Below are 22,897 nucleotides of genomic sequence, written 5' to 3' on the forward strand. Positions count from 1 at the left end.
CCATTCCCAGACTTGAGAGTGCTTTGGCCCATTTAAAAACCAGGAAATCCCATGTGGCCCACCCAATCTTTAATCTTCACTCTTATCAACATAAAACAGAGTGAGAGAGTGATTCCACGAACATTTTGATTAAAAAAACATATCACAAGCTGTTGACTATAAATTGCTAATGATACCCAGTCATATGCAAAGAGTGAAGGCCAATGTGTGGCCCACCTGCCACTGGGACACTTACATACATAAACAGTTGCATAAATAAATGCATAACTGTACATACTTGTGAGTAATTTCAATCTGAATTTCTGTTATTACTGCAGCCTACCTATAATACTTTCAACCCACATTTTGGGGATCACTGCACTGGATAATCCTCGTTTCTAAGAGAGACTGACCAGTTTTTCCAACCTGAACAGCATGATCCAGAATAAATAACTGGATCAATAAAGCTCTCAAGGAAGTGAAGTGTTTAAAGAGGTTGTTTTGCCTGCAGATGCATGACAGGAAGTCTTTTGTGAGTACAGATATCCCCTGCCAGTGACCATTAGAAAAATGCAGGTTTAAGGGTCTTCCATGTTAACTTTACTTGTCAGACCCAGGAGCTATGCTCATACAGTCTATAGTTGGATTTAAAAAGTAACTGTAGTTGGAAGAAGGTGCAACAAACCCCATCAAGAGGAATATTAGACCATGTTTACAATTCAATTCAATTTTATTTATATAGCGCCAAATCACAACAACATTAGCCTCGTAAGGAAGACCCTACAATAATACATACAGAGAAATATAACCAACAATCATATGACCCCCTATGAGGAAGCACTATGGCGACAGTGGGAAGGGAAAACTTCCTTTTATCAGGAAGAAACCTCCAGCGGAACCAGGCTCAGGGAGGGGCGGGGCCATCTGCTGCGACTGGTTGGGGTGAGAGAAGGAAAACAGGATAAAAGACATGCTGTGGAAGAGAGACAGAGATTAATAACAAGTGTGATTCAGCAGAGAGGTCGACTGACACATGTTGAGTGAGAAAGGTGACTGAAAGGAAATGACAAGCTGCAACATACAGCAGAAGTACTGAGTATCACAGTAAGCGTATATAGCAACACATCCTACCAGAAATGTATGGTTTAGTTATTATTTAACTACTGAGTAACTATTGTATTACTACAATCTAAAGTATGACTACAAAACTGAGTGGAAAATCTGAACATTTCAACAAGATGGGGTAATTGTTTATGCACCAGATAAGGAATCGGACTACTTCTTTAATACACCATCCGTACACTGAGTCTGTCATCCCAGCACCATGCTGTGAAATTATATGAATGAAGAAGAAAAAGATGGAGGGCCAAGAACATGTTTCCATAGAAAAGTTCCTGTCTTAGGTTTGTTATTTTGGACAAGGAATAACAGTAGACTGTCAGAGACATAAAATAAAAAGGAATGGGGACGAGAAGGTTTAAGGCAGCAAGCAGTTAGTTTATGAGCACTGGCACAGTCACTTACTTTACTTACAAATTTGGATGCGATCCTGTGAGTAGCAAAGTACACCCCAAAATTCAAATGCTTGTAGAACTTTAGCAGCAGAGTTGGCAAAAGTACACATCAGTAATTAAGTAGAAGTACAATAAAATTATATTAGTACATGGGAATACAAACTTAATTTTAGTCTACATTTTATTTCTAATACATGTACTCAACTTGAATCACTTAATAAGAACTTGAGCAGAGAAAAAGAAGAATTTTTAAAAGAAGCTATATTTTCTGTGGATACACTGTAGAGAGTCATTTGGCTCCACACCTAAACCAAGAACTGGGGTTAAAGTGGGATTCAATAGTTAGGGAAACCCTAAAGTCGCTTACAGAGTGGAGAAAAGAGTCACATCTCACAATGATTTTTATTGAGGGTCCTAGAAGATTTTCTTAATGTACAGGTCATGATCAGCTGACCTGTGCAGACACAGTGTGCAACAAACTGCACACAAACAGTTTGTGTGTTTGCTGATATTTGTTGAGTTAAAAAGAAAATTGCATTTGAAATTACCTTCCACGTTACTCCTTTCATGCTTGCTCCTATTCTGTAGGGCCAGCTAGATGCAGAAGTACCATAGACTTGACATCATCGTCCTGTTGCATGACCTAATTTGGGCTTTAGCTGTTGAACAGATGACCTCACATTAGACTCACATTAGGAGTTCACGGTCAACTCAATGACTGCAAGTTGCACATATCGTGTGGTTGCAAAACAAGCCCAACTCTTTGCCCCTCCACCATCATGCTTGACAGTTGGTATGAGGTGTTTTATTTTGATATGCACTGTTTGGTTTTCTTCAGATGTGGGGGTATGCACTGTGGCTAATCATCTTGATTTTGGTCTTGTCCCCTCAAAGGACATTGCTTCAGAAATCTAGTGGTTTGTTCAACTTTCAAACCTATGCTGTGCTGCTATGTCATTTCTCTTGCTAAGCATTCCAAACAAGCCATAGTTTAGTCTTTTTGTAATTGCACTGGCGTCCACTCCTGGGAAGATTGTGGCATTGTGTTAATAAACAACTGAAACCTCCAGATCTGCAAACTGCTCAAATATCTGCTTTTGTAGAGATGCTCACACTTGCTGAAGATCAGTTAATCAAATGCATTTGTACCTAGATGCTATTTAACCTCTTAAGCAATAAGAATGTACTTAGTTTTCCACAGAGCTGTGAAAACATTCTTCTTGACATGACATTTATTTTACTAAAAAACACAAAATGCATAGATTGTTGCTGAATTTGCATAAAAGATCAATTTAGATTCTTTGACAGCCAAAATTCTGTGTTGTGTCTTTACTGCTCTTATTTGGGTTTTTTGTGCGTATCCTGATTTTTCAGTTGACACTGAATTTGCAACTAAAACAGCTTTAACTCTTCTAGGAAGGCTTTCCACAATGTTTAGGAGTGTGTTTATGGGAATTTCTGACCATTCTTGCAGAAGCAAATTTGTGAGGTGAGAAACTGGACAAGTAGGCCTGGCTCCACTCTAATTCATTGCATAGTTCTCGCAGTTTTGACCTCAGTCAAGTTTTTAAAGACCTTGCTTTGTACACAGGTGTGATGTTGGAACCGGAAGGAGCCGTTCCCCAAACTGTTCCCACAATCAGGAAAATGAAATTGTCAAAAAATGTCTTGGTACAGTGGGGCAAAAAAGTATTTAGTCAGCCACCGATTGTGCAAGTTCCCCCACTTAAAATGATGACAGAGGTCAGTAATTTGCACCAGAGGTACACTTCAACTGTGAGAGACAGAATGTGAAAGAAAAATCCATGAATCCACATGGTAGGATTTGTAAAGAATTTATTCGTAAATCAGGGTGGAAAATAAGTATTTGGTCAATAACAAAAATACAACTCAATACTTCGTAACATAACCTTTGTTGGCAATAACAGAGGTCAAACATTTACTATAGGTCTTTACCAGGTTTGCACACACAGTAGCTGGTATTTTGGCCCATTCCTCCATGCAGATCTTCTCGAGAGCAGTGATTTTTTGGGGCTGTCGCCGAGCAACACGGACTTTCAACTCCCGCCACAGATTTTCTATGGGGTTGAGGTCTGGAGACTGGCTAGGCCACTCCAGGACTTTCAAATGCTTCTTACGGAGCCACTCCTTTGTTGCCCGGGCGGTGTGTTTTGGATCATTGTCATGTTGGAAGACCCAGCCTCGTTTCATCTTCAAAGTTCTCACTGATGGAAGGAGGTTTTGGCTCAAAATCTCACGATACATGGCCCCATTCATTCTGTCCTTAACACAGATCAGTCGTCCTGTCCCCTTGGCAGAAAAACAGCCCCATAGCATGATGTTTCCACCCCCATGCTTCACAGTAGGTATGGTGTTCTTGGGATGCAACTCGGTATTCTTCTTCCTCCAAACACGACGAGTTGAGTTTATACCAAAAAGTTCTACTTTGGTTTCATCTGACCACATGACATTCTCCCAATCCTCTGCTGTATCATCCATGTGCTCTCTGGCAAACTTCAGACGGGCCTGGACATGCACTGGCTTCAGCAGCGGAACACGTCTGGCACTGCGGGATTTGATTCCCTGCCGTTGTAGTGTGTTACTGATGGTGACCTTTGTTACTTTGGTCCCAGCTCTCTGCAGGTCATTCACCAGGTCCCCCCGTGTGGTTCTGGGATCTTTGCTCATCGTTCTCATGATCATTTTGACCCCACGGGATGAGATCCTGCGTGGAGCCCCAGATCGAGGGAGATTATCAGTGGTCTTGTATGTCTTCCATTTTCTGATGATTGCTCCCACAGTTGATTTTTTCACACCAAGCTGCTTGCCTATTGTAGATTCACTCTTCCCAGTCTGGTGCAGGTCTACAATACTTTTCCTGGTGTCCTTCGAAAGCTCTTTGGTCTTGGCCATGGCGGAGTTTGGAGTCTGACTGTTTGAGGCTGTGGACAGGTGTCTTTTATACAGATGATGAGTTCAAACAGGTGCCATTCATACAGGTAACGAGTGGGGGACAGAAAAGCTTCTTACAGAAGACGTTACAGGTCTGTGAGAGCCAGAGATTTTCCTTGTTTGAGGTGACCAAATACTTATTCTCCACCCTGATTTACGAATAAATTCTTTACAAATCCTACCATGTGGATTCATGGATTTTTTTTTCACATTCTGTCTCTCACAGTTGAAGTGTACCTCTGGTGCAAATTACTGACCTCTGTCATCATTTTAAGTGGGGGAACTTGCACAATCGGTGGCTGACTAAATACTTTTTTGCCCCACTGTATGCTGAAGCATTAAGGGCTCCTTTCACTGCCACTAAGCCCATCTCCCGATAAACAACCGCACATCATAAAACCCCATCCACCAAATTTTACACCAAACCCAGACTCTTTCATCGTAGTGCAAAAGAAAGACATAATTTGTCGCTCCAGAGAACACGTTTCCACTGCCTTAGAGTCCATTGATGTCGTGCTTTACACCATGGCATCCAACGCTTTGCAGTGCACTTGGTGATGTAAGGTTTGGGTGCAGCTGCTTGGTCATGGAAACCCATTCCATGAAGCTTTCCACACACTGTTCTTGAGCTTATCTGAGGGCCACATTTACTTTGGAGGCCAGTAGTGACTGACTCTGCAGAAAGGCGGTGACCTGTGCGCAATATGTGCTTTAGCATCCGCTAAAGTGTTTGGAACACCTGAATTCAGTTTGGATGGATGACTGAATGCTTTTGGAAATATAGTGTGGTTCTTGCCCTATCCTGTGCTGCACAAAAACAACAGTGAAGCTTCCCTCTGACTTGTACAGCCTTTCCTGGTGTCAGCAGAAGAAGGCACATGCTTCATGTGGTCGGCAGTCCCAGCTGTAGAAAGAGGCTCAAAGTTGCATCTGATCTCAGTGTACTCAGCTGCACCACAGACTCTCAAACCTCACAAAAGGAGGAGCCCTGTGTGTGTTTGAGATTGTTTGTGTGTGGGTAGGGTTTACAGAGCTTTTCAGCAGTAGACCACTGTTCACCCACCTGTTTGGGGTTATATATTTGTTTAGGCTTACCGAGCCTTCTTTTAAACCATTATAAAACACAAAAAATGTGTTAATATAAAAAAAATATGCATTAAATATTGCTTTTCCCACTGTGGCATTCATTTTGGGGTTTTGTTTTAATTTTTTGGTGGAGTGTAAATGTAAATGAAAGCTTTGTGGTCAATTTACTACAATTTTACAATTTAACTGTGAAAAGATGAGCAGCCTGTGTACCGTGCTTCATTTTCTGACTCAAAGCCCACATCTTTATCACATATGTGACAATAAATAAGCAATTTTCAAGAAGAAAATGCTAAAAGCACAGGAGCCTGTCTACTTACAGAGTGGATATTTAAATTTGAGAGAGATCCAGTTAAGTTCCAGCAGCTGGGCTTCAGAGCACCCAACAGCAGATGTGGCCTTGCAGAGTTGAGGGAGTACAGCAAGAACGCTGTTAAAAAAATAAATAAAATGAAAATGAATAATAAAAAAACAAGTTCTTTTTTCCTAGGCAACAAACAAGTGTTTGCTTCGTAAAATAAACTTTTTTAATAGCAACCCTATTTTCTCTGTTGACGTTAGACAGTCACGTGGTATCTCTCTTTCATTTCAATTGGCCAATTCATATTAAACGAGTTCCGGCCGCTTTCAAAGTGCTTGAAAATACGGAAGTTAGTTAGGCCTCTACACTTTGTCAGTTGTTACCAATATTTTTTCTATATTTTTTTTAACTGGGTCATTTTTATTCATATTTTAAATTTCCCAGCAATATACTTAAAAATAAAATATATAACTGCAGTCACGAACGTTGCTGACAATTTCGCGGAGGGATCTATACGCGGTCTCTGGCTCTGGTGTGGAGGGGGATTTGAATCGCCTTCTGCTCTTTTTTTTGAAAGTCTTTTTATATTGTTATAAACGTCCGTTAAGACTGTTGTGTTCTTTTTATAACATAAAAGACCCGAGTGTTCTTTTATATATTTTTTAACGAGAGACAACCAAAGTATCTAAATCCACAAGGTAAGATTTTAAACTTGTTGTCACTGTAGTGACACCGCCGCTGCTACTACTGTTAGCCAGCGACGAGTAAAGTCTTCACAAACTAACGTTTTTCGTGTGGGTTTAATATTTTGTTGCCCGTTGCTAGTGCTAACCCAGGAGTGCTAACCCAGGAATGTAAGCGCAGCTACCCGCCGCTCCTGACCGTTTCTAGTTCTTTACTCATTACACGCTGTTACTGTGGAGCGTGTGCAAATGCTCCTGAGTAAATCTTCATGTGTTTGTCTGTGTTAGCATGCCCCTGGAGGGATTTCTTTTTGTAACGGGTGAAATCCTGTTCTCAGCACTCGTCTAAAAGCACGCGTTCCATCAGAAATCATTTGTTATGGAAATGCATGCGACTTAGTCGCGTGCTTTTGTTATCCATGTTTCCTCTAGGACCTTCTACCTGTCCTTGTGGTTCTCTTGCACTTCATTTATAAGTCGTGCTTATGTTCTCATTGCAGATGGCTACAGCAGAGATCAGCACTGTCTCCTGTGAGGGTGATCAGGAGGGAGCTGTGTCGCCTCCCTCAGTAGAGGACACCCCCTCAGTTTTAAATCAAACCTCAGCCCCCCTGAATTTTTCTGAGCTCACCCCAAGTCAGTTTGGCATCTCTGTGCAGAGTTTTACCCCAGCAGCATCATCAAATCGCAAAGGTGAGAGAGGACGGTTCGTTATTTGGCTGCAGCTGCTGTTGCTTTTAAACTGGTGGAGAGCAAGTAAAGGTGTCCAGAGCAGGTTATATGGACTTGATTGAGTGTTAGTCTAGCACCAAGCCTCTCTCTCTCTCCTGACAGATAAGTCTCGTCTAGCACAGCTGAAAGCCAGGCGGAGGTCCAGTGTTGGCGTCCGGGGCTCCCCAGAGACAAATTCTCTCATCTGCTTCATGGCACAACAGAAGAGGAAGACTCCACCGGCATCCCAAACTCCAGAGGTGAGATGCTTCTCGGGTTGCAAATCTGGCATCTGTCATATCCTATTAGAGTGCCAGACAGTTGTTCAGACTGCTCTGGCTTTCAGTTGGCTGGGATCAGTATGGAAACTGACATAGATTACTGGTACAGTGCACAACTGTACAACATGCTTTGTCTGTCGTCCTTTATGAGACGCACATGAAAATTGTCACAGCCGCTGCTGCATACATACTGACGTACCTATAAAAGCTGGAATAGCAGCACAGTTGTGTTATTTTGCCTCTGTACATAATCACATTTTCAGATTTCAGTGTTGGTGAGCCTGTCCCAGCTGTCACAGGGTAAGAGCCAGGGTACACCCTGCACACTGTGGACTAACTCACGGATAACCATTCAGGGCTCGCAAAATTTCAAAATCCCTGGTAGCCCTTCGGGCAGGGACTCTTCAGTTTTTTGTAGCCCAAAATAAATTTAAGTAGCCCGAATACAAAAGAGAGCAATTTTTTTGATTGATGTTTTGTTTCCTGTTTTGTTTCCTTTACAATATTATACATTAAAGTATAATATTGTAACAGAAAACAAAATATTAATCAAAAAATTGTTGAAACACAAATTACAACATTGTATAAAAATTACAGTCATCAACTCAAATACTTGGTTCTAATTGAACAGAAATTTCTATGAACTTGTAAGAACTGTGTAGGACATGAATCAGTCTGGGTCAGATCCTGAATTTGAAATTTCCACTGAAGTAAGAGGCAAGTGGAACCAAGATCGAGGCAATTTGCTTTTTGAAGTTTGCAAAGACTGCCAAATTGTGCCAGTGGTAGTTCACTCTTTGCAACATAGTACGCTGTTCTAAACAGATTTTTCAGGTTTATTTTTAGTATGTTTTTTGCAATTGGTGTTTGTTCTGGGAAAGATATTGCAGACTGAGCAATAATGCATTTCTTGCATTTCTCATGGGTTCTAATGGGGGCCTTTCTTAAAATGACTGGTCCCAGTAACAAAGGCGCTTGTCGACTCAGAAATCGAGAGAAAACCAACAACACACCCGGAAGAACATTATGTTATTTACACGGGTGCACATAAGTGGTCCGCATGTGCGCATTCGCTGTCAAAATAAAAGACGCGCACCAGATAAGAAGTTGCAACGCGCGTTTGCGTCCATATAAAAAGCACTGTTGTTGTCCGCTAGAGTGGGATTTTCACGGCACATTCCGCACCACATCTCTGTGCGTTCATCATTTGTTTGAAGCCAGCTCACCTCCTGCAACCACTTTCCCGAGAATACGTGCTTCTTTTGTGGTTCGGACTCCTTCTGACATTTGTTTGGAGGTGGAGGAACATCACAGTAATTGCTTAAAGGAGCTTCTTTGACATCTTTAAGAGTTCTAAACAAATGTCTGTCCTCCTCCTGAAAATCGTATGTATGCAAACACGCTTTGCAACTTCTTATCTTGTGTGTGCTTTTTATTTTGACAGCGAATGCGCACCTGCGGACCACTTATGTGCAGCCCTGGTTATTTAGCTCGTCATATTGCAGCCACAGAAATTCTTTTGTCCATGAAACCATAAAGCTGCACTTTCTTTTTGCCTTATAGTCTGATTTGTCATAACTTTTCCGTTTTGCGGTCACTTCTTCACCCTGACCTGTCTTATTTGGCTCAGCAGAACTGAAATGTATATCCTGCTGCTTTTACACACACACTCACATAACACTCAGCGATTCTCTGCGCGATCAACCTCTCACATGTTTAAGCTGCGGGAGATTTCACTTGTCATGTTTGCATAGTAAGCTAATGATCGATAAGACGATGTCAGAGGAATTGGTGCGCAAATTATCATCACTCACAGATCAGTACTGTCGCTCTCTATACACAGTTCGCGCGATTGCAAAGTGAAAGCAAAAAACAAGCGCAAATTCAAACGCGACTTCAATATGTCACATATTGACAGTGGCTCACCGATGCCAATGATATAATTACCCAGCTACATTTTCGAAAGAATGCAAAAGCATTGACATATATTTTTCCTTCCTATGACAGCCCGACGGGCAGGGCAGAGATAGATTTTGGTAGCCCGACTGGAAAAATTGCTAGCCCCAGGACGTCGGGTTAGCGATTTTGCAAGCCCTGCCATTCATACTGACTAGAGATGGCACGATACCACTTTTTTATGTCCGATACCGAAATCATAAATTTGGATATCTGCCGATACCGATATGAATCCGATATAGTGTGTTGTTGTTTTTTGTTTTGTTTTTTTATCAACAAAACATTTTTGTTTAATATATTGCTGCATTTTGTATACGTTCATACTCAAGTTTAAATAAACAAAAACACTAAAGCTATTCTGTTATACCTGTATGTAAAAAAAAAAAAAAAAAAAAAAAAAAAAAAAAAAAAAAAAATACACTGCACCCAAAATGTTTCATAGTTCAGCAAAACTGATCAATCTAATGAACTTAAACTTACTCAATCCTTCCTATTCTGGTGTTTTAAAGAGTACTTAGCAGAAATATCAAGCAACCTAACTAATAGGGTTGCAAACTCCCAGCAAAAAAAAAAAATGGGGAACCACCCCCCATCCTCCACCTCATGATGCTTAATCAACATAATCAACTTTAATTTGATGCAGTGTGAAAACAAAATGCACAGAAATAAATTATTTTTCAAGAATAATTAAATAGATTCAACTAGGGCTGCACGATTTTGCATAAAATGAGAATCACGATTTTTTTGGCTTAGAATTGAGGTCACGATTCTCTCACGATTCTCTTTTCCAATATAAATATTTATTGCACTTATTAACTGCACATCAACTTCGTAACAGTTGAGACTGAACATAAAAACAATAAATAAACATAAAAACAACAAATGTCTCACGTTTTGTGGTTGCCGCAAAATGTTGTACTGCTTGAAATTCCGTCTCCACCGTTGCTCGACACTGCGTGTATAGAGCAGGTAGTGCAACAATAGAAAAATAGTTGCGGGACAGCACTGTGTAGCATTTGTCTAGGGTGTTGATCATTTTCCTAAATCCCTCGTTTTGCACAGTGTTGATGGGAGCCATATCTTTGGTCAGGTGATAAATAATAGCCTCTGTAATTTCTTTGTGCCTGCGGAAGTTCAGCGTGTATAGGGAAGCGCTGTATAAGGTTCCCGTTATTGATGTTTGGGTGGTTGACCGGGACGGATTTTCTCCTGTCACTTTCTCGTCATCCCTGACGTGCTCTCCGTTGTTTTTTTCCCTGCTAATTTTAGCATCACACAGCACAGCTTCTGTATCACGTGGTATAAGGCTCCGCCCTTGTCATTTGTTGAGCAGGAAGAGTGAGCGCTTGTTTTCATGCAGATTACGTCCCGGATCAAAATGCAGTACAATCGTCGTCATCTTTTTTTTTTTTTTTTTTTTTTTTTTTTTTTTTAAATCGTTGTCATTTGGAAATGAGATCGCACATAAGTATGAATCGAGATCGCGATTTTCTAACGATTAATCGTGCAGCCCTAGATTCAACATCTTTCTTCAACAGAACTGCAGACTACACAGGTGGTACCTTCCCAAAGGAGAAAGTATTACAGCTTACTAGGGTATATTAGACTTAACAGTTACTATATACAGTAATGGACTTCTATATATTTTACATCAGATTAAAACTTTGGGTGTCAGATAATTATTTATTAAAAGCTCGACATTTTAAATGAGAATAAGAAAGAAAAGTATGTCTTTGTGCCCCCTTTTCCCTGTTCATGCCCTATCAGCCCCCCTGGCTAAACTTTGCTAGATCCGCCCCTGCAAAGTTACCAGCCGTCAGCTACATAGAAAAGGATCCTGGTGTAGAAAGTAATATTAAATAAATCCTAACAACAGCTTATCAAGCTTAAACGTGCTGCTGTTGTTCATCCGCTGGTTTCCTCTTTCTGGCGCGAAGTGGGCCAAAAACAAACAAGAGAGACGGACTCGCGACAGAAAAGCCGATCAGCTGATCATTAATCAGTTTCACGATTGAAGTAGCAGCAAGAAGAGGCAGTCGCTCCATATATCGGTTGTTAAGCTTAACGTGGGAATGCTTTACAAACATTCAGAGATGAACTTACACACTTGCTTTACTTCTCTCTGAGAACTTCATTGGAGATGAAATGCTGGTTTGGAAGCGAGGCTACAAATACACACAGCCGCTCTATCACGTGAGCACACTGCTCCGACGTGCTACGGTTATGAGCCGAGTTACGCCGTGTCACAAGTTTTGTGAGGTGCTTTCGTGATATTTAATGGATCGGATTACATTTTTTATTTCTCTCCGATATCCAATCCAGTAATTTACATCAGTATCGGACCGATATGTAATATTGGATCGGTCCATCTATCACACTGACATGGACAGAACCAACAAAGGTAGAACCTGCAGACTCTACACAGAGAGCCTCCCAGTTGGAAGATTCTTGCTCTGAGAGTGCTCACAAGTGCATTTGGTCTTTCTGAGAATGTAGCAAACTGCTGATTTGCTGCTCATAAAGTTTCTTCTCTCTCCCTGTTAAGTGTGTTCTGGTTTTTGCTTCCTACCTCGTTCACTTGCGTTGACAACTGTTTGATTACATATTGGAATTTCCAATGAACAGTTGCCAAATTCAGATTCAATGAACTCTAGACTTTGTTAACATAAAATGATCCTGTCAGTTGTTTGCCTTGTAAATCTCATAGCCTGAGTAAAAGGATGGATTATGTTAAATTGTTATTAAACCTCTAATGTAAACATTTAGTTTAACTAAAGCATTAAGGTCTGCGCTTCAGTCAGCTCTAGACTGCTCCATTTTAAATCCACCGTGGGGATGTCCAGAAGCAAAATTATGAAACCTGTGTCCTTGTCCAAAAATATGTAGGCCTGACTGCATGTGAACGCTTACATCTGGATTATGCCTACTGTTGTCTCCTGCATGAATAGCAGTGCGTTTTTTAAAAGTGCTGCCAGTGCATGCCAGCCTTTGGTGTCATTTCAGCTTGTCGTGCACCTCTTCATTACCTCCTCAACTTAGGTTTCCCATTTGGAGCAGTCCCAGCAACCCTGAATTAACAGTCCAAGATGGCAGTAGTGACTTTAAACCCTAGGAAAGCTGTAAAACTCTTAGTTTCATAAGATAACATCAAACGGATAGTTTCGCAAACTTGACAGTGTGATAATGAGATACATAAAGCCTTTTAAGCTTTACAGTTGCTAAACATTTACTTTACAGCTTACACTTGTTCCTCTTTTATCTGTAATTCATGTTTTATTTTAATTATTGAAATTGTTAACAAATCCTATCTGAGCCCCTTTAAACACACATTGTTAAACTTCGCATAAGCTTCAGTTAAAATAAATCAGTGACCTGCGGGAATACAGGCAGACAACACAAGAAGTACAGTTGCTTATGTAGGTGTTTGTATACTTTTTTTTTTTTGTGCTGCACTAAGCTGCTGTATGCAGCGATGATCAGCTTTTGAAGTACCCTGAAAGTTAATATTGACAGTAGCTTTGTGCATCAACGTTAGCTTAATGCAGTAAATGAACAGAGCAGAACATAAACATGACAGAGCTCCTGCTGTGAGAGTGCCGTTTGAATGACAGAATGACTTCTGGCAAAAGGTGTTAAATAAAGCAGAGTTTCGTACAAGATATTACTGTCATAGTGAAAAGCTCCGCAGCCCGCCAGATGTGAATGATTGACACAGAAACTGTACCGCATTTGTAGTTCTACCTCCCTGTGTTGTACACTATAGAGCGTGAAAACTTCAATCTAAACACAAGTTGAGGAAATCTCTGAACTCTGATTAACAGCATGTGTCTTTGTGGCAGCATCTTTACTTATGTTTGACCTTTAAAAATGTTTAAGGTAATACGGTGAGCAGTATTATTCAGTCAGTCATACATCACATTTATCACATTTCTTTGCTTGTGTAATAAAAATAGCAGTGTGATGAAAAACAGTGAATAATAAGCCCTTTTCAGAAGATATTTAAATAGCATTGCTGGTTTGAGCTGTTAAGAGACGTTTGTGTCATTGAGACATATGTAGAAAACCAAACATTACTCATGCTTTTATTTAAGCAGTCTATGACTGTTTTAGCATCATATCATGCTGTAGAGAGTACAATTTGCAGAAAGGGCCAGATTTTCTTACTGCATCAGCTGTCTGTGCAGTGCCAGAGCTTGGGCTCTTCTGTTCTGTAGTTCTGCATATTTCTGGCCCTCATTACATTTAAATATGAAGCTTTGAAGAGAGGGGAAGAATCATTGCCCGCTATATGGCGCATGCAAGCCGTGGATACATAACAGACAGAAAACACAATTTTGAGTGTTTCGGGGCTCCTTTAATATGACTATACTACAAGGATGTGGTCCATAATGAAAACTGCAGAGAGCACAAAAGCTGCTTTTCTTTATGTGTTTGTTTGGATTTTAACTGTCTCTCATGCCTGATCTGTTACATAAAGTGCATCAAAATACTGCTATTTGACCTGAAGCATGTTAAAGAAAGTGACTCTTCAGGTCTCACTGGATGTAACTCAGCCGCCTGAGATTCATATTCCTTGGGGTTTTTTTTGTTTTTTTAATGCTTAGCTACTGCCAGACAGAGTATGCAGAAACAACAAACAAAAGCCTCCCACTGGATATTACTGTTCATAACTATCAGAAATGGGTTATAGCTGCAGACCTGTTGAGCATCAAGTCATGTCAGTAATGCCACAGAACAAAACTGAGACAGAATGTTCGAGGAGGAGTATTAGTGTCACTAACATAGAAGTTCATGTGTATTCAGCTAGCTTGGCAGAACATCTGAAAACATGTTGTTTTGGTCCTTTTTACACTGTTGGGATTGTAACTAATTGAAGATGGATTACAAAAATATTGATTCTGTTGGTGGTTATACAGTCAATCAAATAAACACAAGGTGATTTCCACTTGTCCTTGGTTATGGGACAGTGTGTGATCTGTGTGCATTTCTTGGGGATAAAGTTTAGTTTCAGAGCAATATGTTAGTGAGGCTGATGAATTACAGATGAATGGCATCACTGAAAATAAATACGTTCACTATGAATTTAAATTATTTTCTGCAGCTTTCCTCGGGCATCAGTCTCTCTCTTTGTGTATTTTATATTGTTTATCCTTCTCCACGACCTGTTGCTCCTGACTGAAGTAGGCAGCGTTTGATTGGTCCATTTTATCCCCCCCCCCAAAAAAACATTAGATGCCTGCAAAGCAGAAAGCCTGGGTTAAAAAGGAAAGTTAATAGATGCCGTTATGATACGGATTATCTCTGTATCATAACATATTGGGATTCTAGGTTTTGTCGAGCCGCCTAATGCATTGAAATCCCAACTTTGGCAAGCTCACTTTGTTGTATGCGCTTCTGTGTTTTCAAAACTCCTGTTAACATCGACTGACACGTCTACAAAATAAGGATTTTTCTCCGGCGTGGATCATTCTTCTCAGCATGATCTGAACCACAGTCTGCCATGTCTCAGCTTTTTGGAGTGTTTTTCAGTTTAGTAGACAGCAGACACCCTCCGAGTGTGACTTAGTTGTATATAGTATTTGTATTTGTATTCTATTTTTATCTTATTGTATATTTATTTTATTTTATTCTACTGTATATAGTATTTTATTTTATTCTATTCTGTACAGTTGTGTACTGTATTTATTCTTATTGTATTCTAATTTTTGCCTCATAACTTTTGCACTGTCCACTTCCTGCTGTGACAAAACAAATTTCCCACGTGTGGGACTAATAAAGGTTATCTTATCTTATCTTATCTTACTCATGTTTAGTTACGTTTGTTGCAGTTTGGTTGCAAAAATGTTGCTTGTCAACAACACAACTGTAGATCAGCCTGTTACTCTAATTATTAAAAGCTGAGAAATACACAAAGGGTTTTGAATAATGCACATTTATATGGAAAGGGCTTTTAAATGCAACACTTCTGTCTCAGCTCACCTGTCTTTAAAGTCAGCTTTTAAGAAATGTTCATAAATGCAGTAAATGACAAATTAAATGGAAAAAATGGCACAGAGTGTCTTAGTAATGTTGGTATTCCTCCAAAAGAGCTTCAGTCCACATTGGCATTAATTGTACAAGTGTTCATCAAACCATTCAGTGAGCCTTCATCCCCTGTGGACGGAGGCACTATCGGTGTAAAAAAACGCCACTCTCAGGAAAGAAATGTTTCATCATCACGCTGAACAACTTTGTACTGATTGGCATTGATCTTTCCTCTGAGGGCAGCAATGGACTCAAACTATGTCAACAAAATACCCCCTACAGGATAACATCTCACTGTTCAGGACTCCCCTTTAATTTATTTAGTTTACTTAACTTTTACATTTGGATGTAGCTTATTTGCTCGTTTGTGCATCGCTTTGTACCTGATAGTTGGTCAATAATTGGCATTAAAGGCTCCAGTTGCCTAGGTAACGCTCCAAATTATTTACCACCCTTGCATATGTTAGTTAATGGTATCATTCACTCTCACTGGGAGGCACTTGGATCGATTACTTCAAAATGCTGAAGGTTTAACTTGCGGCCCATCCAGTTTACATCACCAGCAATTCTTTCACCGACCACTGCTTACAGTTTCACGTTCAGTGGTCTCTGGTTGCACCGTTGCTGTTGTGGATGCCCCTTCATTGTGACTTCCCTGTGAGATGATGTTCGGTGAAGTAAACCGTAACACTTGCGGATTGTGTAGATAAAAATCTGCATGATAGATGTGCTGCCACTCTGTAATACCACTTTTGTAATTTCAGAAGTCTCTGGCCTGTCAATGCACATCACTGAGCAGATATGTTTATTTTGCTGTATCAACTCTCAGCTTGTCAGAAGTAGCCCCTTCCTTCCCCGGGTCGCCTCCACGCTGAGGCAGAAGATGGCTTCCTTCCAGAGCCTGATGGATGTGGAGGAGAATGATGCCTGTGATCCGGTGCCAGCGCAGGACAGCAACACTGGAGGATGCATCAAGACAAGAGATTATCTGTCTGGTGAGGCTGCCTCATTGCCACAGGATTAATAGTTTCATTTTTCATTGAGGATCCATGCCAGAAGGATTTCTTTATGATGTCTAGAGGCATCGTTCATAAAGCAGTGGATTAATGCGCTGCACCGTATAAGCCTGACTGTGACAACATCTTACAGCAGGGATCTCCTCTGAGCTTGGTCATCTTCTTAAATGGGCCCAGTTTCTAAGCTGTTTGTTACTGAAGTGAGACTTTATCTCTATTCCTCTGATCAAAGGTGTTTGTTTGTTTTTTCCTTTTTTGTACCCCAAGCTGTGTTTTTATCATATATTATTTGAAATTTGATATTTTCTTTTCATTTAACTTAGATGCTCCCAAGTCCCATTTGTTTTTCTATGTTTATGTAATATGCCTTTTTTGATTGATGTTTTTTTTTTTTTTTTTTCACTCTCAGATGGGAACAGCCATGATGGAGGGAAGGAGAACGACCCTCCAATGATGCCTACACCCAGCAAGAGGAGGCGCACCAGCAGCCCCCCCGAAGGCTGCAGTGTGGAGATTAGAGAGGCCAGCATGCCTACCCTCTCCTCCACTTTGATGGAGCAGGAGGTACACCGACTCACTCTGACTCACTCACTTAACTGACTGCTGTAAATAATTTAGCTAAAAGGTTTTTACCTCTGTGTGCCTGGCTCCCATTGAAGCCGTCGATTATTTTTAACGCCTTTATGAACGGTAGATCTCAGGGCCAAACAGGATTTTTTTTTTCCTTTTTTGACTACAAGCTTCCAAAAGGAGAAATAAACCAAATCAGAATCAGAATCAGAATACTTTATTGATCCCTGGGGGAAATTATTTTTTGTTACAGTGCTCCATTTTAAACCAACATTAAGACAAGACAGACAATACGCTAACTAAGAATAGTACAATATATACATATATATATACATACATACATACATAAGTCACTTATAAATAAATAGTTGGAAAAGAAACATGTGTAGCTGTAGCAGCAAACAGTGTGTTAAGTGGATGCGTTGTACAGGGAGATGGCCACAGGCAGGAATGATTTCCTGTGTCGTTCAGTGGTGCTTTTCGGTAATCTCAGTCTCTCACTGAACGAGCTCCTGTGACTGACCAACATGTCATGGAGTGGGTGGGAGGTGTTATCCAACATTGTCTTTATCTTGGACAGCATCCGCCTCTCCGACACCACCTTGAGGGAGTCCAGCTCCATCCCCACAACATTGCTGGCCTTACGGATCAGTTTATTAATTCTGTTGGCATCTGCGACCCTCAAAGAGCACTTTGATGCGAAATATGTTTGAGAAAACACTGCCAGTTAAAAAAAATTTCACCCTACACTAGACAAAACACTTCACAACTCCACAACTTTATTAGTGCAAAAAAAAAAAAGACATCAGTGTATTTTCACTTAAACAAGCAGCTGTTTTTTATGTGCATTAAAGTTATATAAAAATGTAACAGTGCAAATTTCTTGCTGACAGTTTAACCGAAAGGCATTTCCAGCTGAAACTGGCCGACATATCCTCAGCATAACCATGTATAATATCCACAAAACTTAAAAAGAGGTTATACACACACAACACGGTAATATTATGTTGAAGCACAGTACGCATCACTCCGCGAGGCTCCTGCCTACGATAGCCGTTATGCTTCGACAATTCATCAAGCGGTGCGGCTTCGTAGCTTAGCAAAGTCGCACTAAAACATTTGACAGATTTTCGAGCGCCGTGTACATAAAATTGTTTCGAGGTCAGTAAACACAACCAGAATTCATACATAAGGCACACGGGATTATAAGGGGCTCTGTCGATTTTCAGAAAAATCAAAGCATTGATTTTAAGTGTGCCATATTTTCCAAAAAACACTGTAATAACGACGGCCTGCTAGCATGCTCTACCAAAAATAGTGCTTTGTTGTATATCTGACGGACGAACGCTAAACCAGTTCCACACCACTGAAGTTGCAGCATTTTTACAAACCAATTCTGGTTCATCCGTTTTAGTCAACTATCCGCTTTTGCTCTTCTCATTCTCTGCTATGCTTTTCCCGCCATGTGCATATGTAAACAAAGGCACTGCGCATGCACGTTTTACCCATATTCTATCGCGAGATTTCATTTTCTTATCGTTGCCCAACATACCGGTATTACCGTGAACGGTATGATATGGCCCAGCCATAGCTGCAGTCACACAGATGACTGTACCACAAAACAAGATTAATGGGTTAGCGAGATATGTCAAGCTTAAAGTTAGTTTTCAGTGTCACCAAGACACAGACTTTGTTGTGGTACCCTTGATTTCCCACTGGGATTTCAGGTTTTGTAGAGCCAGCTAAAACAAGGAAAGTCTGAATATATCAAAGTTGCTTTATAGCACACCCCTCTGGTGATAACTGGGCAGATGAATTCGGTATACACTGGTCCATCTAACAGCCCAGCACTGTGCAGCTCATTTGGCTTTCTGAAGAAAACTGCACAACTAGCAGCCTTGCTATCAGTGGCTTGTTCTATTAACAGATGAAAGCAGGTTCTTAATGAGGTCAGTTGACAAAGTATGAAAGAGTCTGGAGGTACTGTGGTGAACATTACACTGACTACAACATCATCCAGCATGTACAGTTTGGCAGTGGGCCAGTGATGGTCTGTAACTGTTTAGAATGAAAGTTAAATCCTCAGGCTTTATGAGTCAGTCGCTACAGAACTCCAAACTTCATGTGGGAGGCCTTCAGATTGGCTCAAGAACAGTTCATAGAGAGCTTCATGGAATAAGTTTCCATGTCTGCATTGACCCAAGTGTAAAGTTTGGACGGGGGGGGGAATCATCGTGTGGGGCTGTTTTTCAGGAGCTGAGCTCGGCAGCTTACTTCTAGTTAAACTCTTAATGCTTCAGCATACCAAGACATTTTGGATGATTTCATGCTGTGCGAACAGTTTGGGCGTGTCCTGTTCCTGTTCCAACTTGACTGTGCACCAGCACAGTGACACAACATGGATAAGTGAGTTTGGTGTGGAAGAACTTGGCTGGCCTGCACAGAACCCAACCTTAACCCAACAGAACACCTTGGGGTGAATTAGAGCTGAGACTGTGAGCCAGACCTTCAGTGTTTGACGTGCTTCTGGAAGACTGGTCAAAATTCCCATAAACACACTCATAAACCTTGTGAAACGCCTTCACAGAAGAGTCGAAGCTGTTATAGCTGCAAAAGGTTGACCAACATCAAATTAAGTCGTATGGATTAGGAATGGGATGTTACTGAAGTTAATATGCATATCAAGGCAGACTAGTGAATGCTTTTGGCAATATAGTATGTGTCAGTATTTCAGCTTAAATATTTTGATCTGATGTGTTGATGGTTGTTGTCAAGCTAGGAAACAGAAAATAAGCCCAGTTTTTAGAAATGTTACTATTCTGTTGTTCGGAGTCCTTTTCACACTCGTGTCCTCTTGTTTGTGCTTTCATATAAGGTAGAACATTCTCGGTTATGCCTTCTGATCTTTTCCAAGTGATTTTTGGGGCTATTCATGATAACTGAGCAATTCCTGCTCTCATCAGAAGTGTCTGCAAAAAAATATATTTAAAGGATGCCTGCTGTGAACTGATTAGATGAAATGATTATGGTTGTTCTGTGCTCCAGTGTCCTTCTGGATTTTATGTACAAAAAATTGTGCTAGTCTTGGCTAAAATGCAAATATCTGTTCTCTGTGTTCTGTCCTTGTCCTTGAACTACAGAATGAAAGCTCTCATGTGTGCTCTCTTAATAGGATGAAGTCTTTGAACTCCAAAGCCTCAGCCGACCACCTCCTGATGATCCTGCAGCCGTTTCGCCACCGCAGCGTTCCTCCCCCTTCCGCATCCCCTCACTCCCTTTGTTGCCGGAGATGAAGCCCACAGGTGAGCACATGTCGCTCTCTGTGGCCTTGTTAGAGTAACTGACCTTTTATCTTGGTTTAGCCTTTGAGGCTCGATGCACAGTGGCTTGCTCCAGTGTAGCCAAAGGTTCCGCTCGGCTGAATTGGTGCATATTCAGCGAAGAAGTCGATGTTCGTTTGAGTTGCCGTAGTGAAGAACATCATGCATGTATTTAGCAATAAGCAGTTTAGAGCGTTGGTGAATTAATTTTTAAAAAAAAGAGAAAAAAAAGGCCAATATGGTCTGATATAAGGCTGCCACGATTAGTCGATTAAAATCGTCGACGCGTCGTTTGAAGCTTTGTAAGATCCCAAATGACGCAGGAATAAGTAGCAGGATTTAAGAGTGTAATAACGGACTGAAACAGAAGATGGCAGCACTGCATGTACAAGGATGCCAACTGCCGTTAAACCCCGAAGAAGAAGAAGCTGTGTCCCAGAATTCATAGCGCAGCCCAGCTCAGTTTCCAACAATGGCGGCAGCTAGTTAGTTTTAATATTACTCTTATTATTCTTTCTGGGTCACAAAATAAATGTTTAACATATTTTCAGGCAAGAATGTAGCTGTGTAAACCTCAAATATCTGCTCAGTTTATCAAGACACCACATATTTTCAAAAGCGCTCCGACGTTTTCGGAGACGTCTGTTACCCACTAGCTCGATATCTAGCCGGGGTTTAACGCTCACTAGAGCCGGTGAGAACACCGGACTCCCGGCAAATCGTTTTCAAACCCACCGCCGTCTTTCGCTACTCAGGTTAAGCATGATATCCAAGTCACTTAGATAACTTCAAAATGTTATTGTTTGGCTTTTTTAGTATTTTATTTGTTCCTGAGTAAATCGGTTTGGCTGAGAAATAAAGTTATAGTTTTTACACAGCTGAATAAACGTCAAGCAGACAGCTGATTATCAAAAGTGTGAGATGCTCGAGAATATACTCCGGTGTCCTGTTATATTTTAGATAGCAGACGGCTGAGTTTATTAAACTTCACTGAAACAACCTGCATATTTCATTAAAATGTAATAAACTATCATCTTGTCTTTATTTTTAGTTAGCACATACCGTAAAAACACTTCAAGCTAGAGCTGGGCGATATAAGATTTTTTTCATATCACGATATGTTTTTTTTTTTTTTCATTTCAGGCGATAACGATATCTATCACGATATAAGCCAAATAACTATATTTGTAAGATTTAAATGTGCCGTTGCTCACAAGTAAAATGTGAAATAATCAGCAGCTTGTTTTTATTTAAATATTTATTTCCCATAATAAGTTCAACAGGGTAGATGTACTTAAGGAACATGAGACTTTTTCAGATAAATAAAGGCAAATATTGCAAACTACACAAAAGGCAGCCGCTAAAGCGTTTAAGTTTCAAAATAGAACAAATGAAACAGACTAAATTGTCAATTCCACTTAGAAACAAAATATTAATTCTAAAAATAAATCTTAGTTTGTTTTACAGAAGAACAGACAAAACTGACTAACTTTTGTCAATATCAAATAAACTGAGAACTAAAAGGAAATTCTCAATCTCTCCTTGTTGTATAGCTGAGCTTTTCAAACAGTTTTAACAGTTACTTTAGTCTGACAAAAGCCGAATGACGAATTAGCGCTTCCAGTCAGAGACTGAGGCTACGTCCACACGTACACGGGTGTTTTTGAAAACTGAGATTTTCCGTTTTCGTTTTAAAAAATAATCCCGTCCACACATAAAGGCAGAAATGAAGGAAAACGCTGCTATGAACATGCCAAAGCAGCAGGTGGAGCTAGATTCCTAACCGTGCAGAAATGTTGGCCAATCAGAAGTCTAGAAGCCTCGGTGGGAAAAAGTAAACAAAGCTGGGGCATAGAAGCAGAACCGAGTCGTATGTGTGGAGGGACAGTAACTGTGTGTATATGTAAGCATTTAAACACTGCAGAGAGTAGAATTAACAGTAACAGTATTGTAGAAATTCATTTCACCGAAACAATAACGTGGCGCACAGTGTGACGTCAAACAAATGCGCACACCTTGGACGCTGCGTTTTCTCCGTTTTTCTAGTCCACACGTAAATGCAAAAACGAAGTTTTCAAAAATATCCACCCTGGCCGGAGTTTTTAAAAATCTTTGTTTTCAGTGACCAAAAACGCCGTTTACGTGTGGACGAAAGGTGCAAACGCATAGAAAAATCTGCGTTTTCAAAAATACCCGGGTACGTGTGGACGTAGCGCATGCACCAGTTTATTGTATTTCCAGACTTGCTTTCGGCACAATTTACAGTGCACGCTACGCTGTTTTTTGTCAGACTTGAAATAGCCGAAATACCTTCACACTACGGAACTTCTATGGCTCTTCCGTTCGACAATCTCTCCGGCGTTGGAACCATCATCTGTTTTCTCTTCGGTAACCTTCGGTCACGCTCGGTTGATTTTTCTAGTCGGCACACTCATTTCCTCCATTACCCGCTGGCTGCTTCCCAAACAAACACACGTGCGGCTTGGCACTTGTGCTGTACGTAA

At 40.6% G+C, this 22,897-nt stretch overlaps 1 protein-coding gene across 1 annotated transcript in view; it reads left to right on the forward strand.

The window, feature by feature from the left end:
* Nucleotides 1-6,198: 6,198 nt before the first annotated feature.
* The window catches only part of cdca2 (cell division cycle associated 2), a 30,896-nt gene continuing 14,197 nt past the window's right edge, over nt 6,199-22,897 (forward strand). The window contains exons 1-6 of the mRNA XM_004567272.5: nt 6,199-6,530; nt 7,016-7,208; nt 7,350-7,486; nt 16,317-16,482; nt 16,913-17,067; nt 20,246-20,375. Coding sequence (XP_004567329.2) covers nt 7,016-7,208; nt 7,350-7,486; nt 16,317-16,482; nt 16,913-17,067; nt 20,246-20,375 — 781 coding nt within the window. The 5' untranslated portion in view covers nt 6,199-6,530. The remainder of the gene's footprint in view (nt 6,531-7,015; nt 7,209-7,349; nt 7,487-16,316; nt 16,483-16,912; nt 17,068-20,245; nt 20,376-22,897) is intronic.

This window comes from Maylandia zebra, linkage group LG12, assembly GCF_041146795.1.
Source record: "Maylandia zebra isolate NMK-2024a linkage group LG12, Mzebra_GT3a, whole genome shotgun sequence".
Taxonomy (NCBI): Eukaryota; Metazoa; Chordata; class Actinopteri; order Cichliformes; family Cichlidae; genus Maylandia; species Maylandia zebra.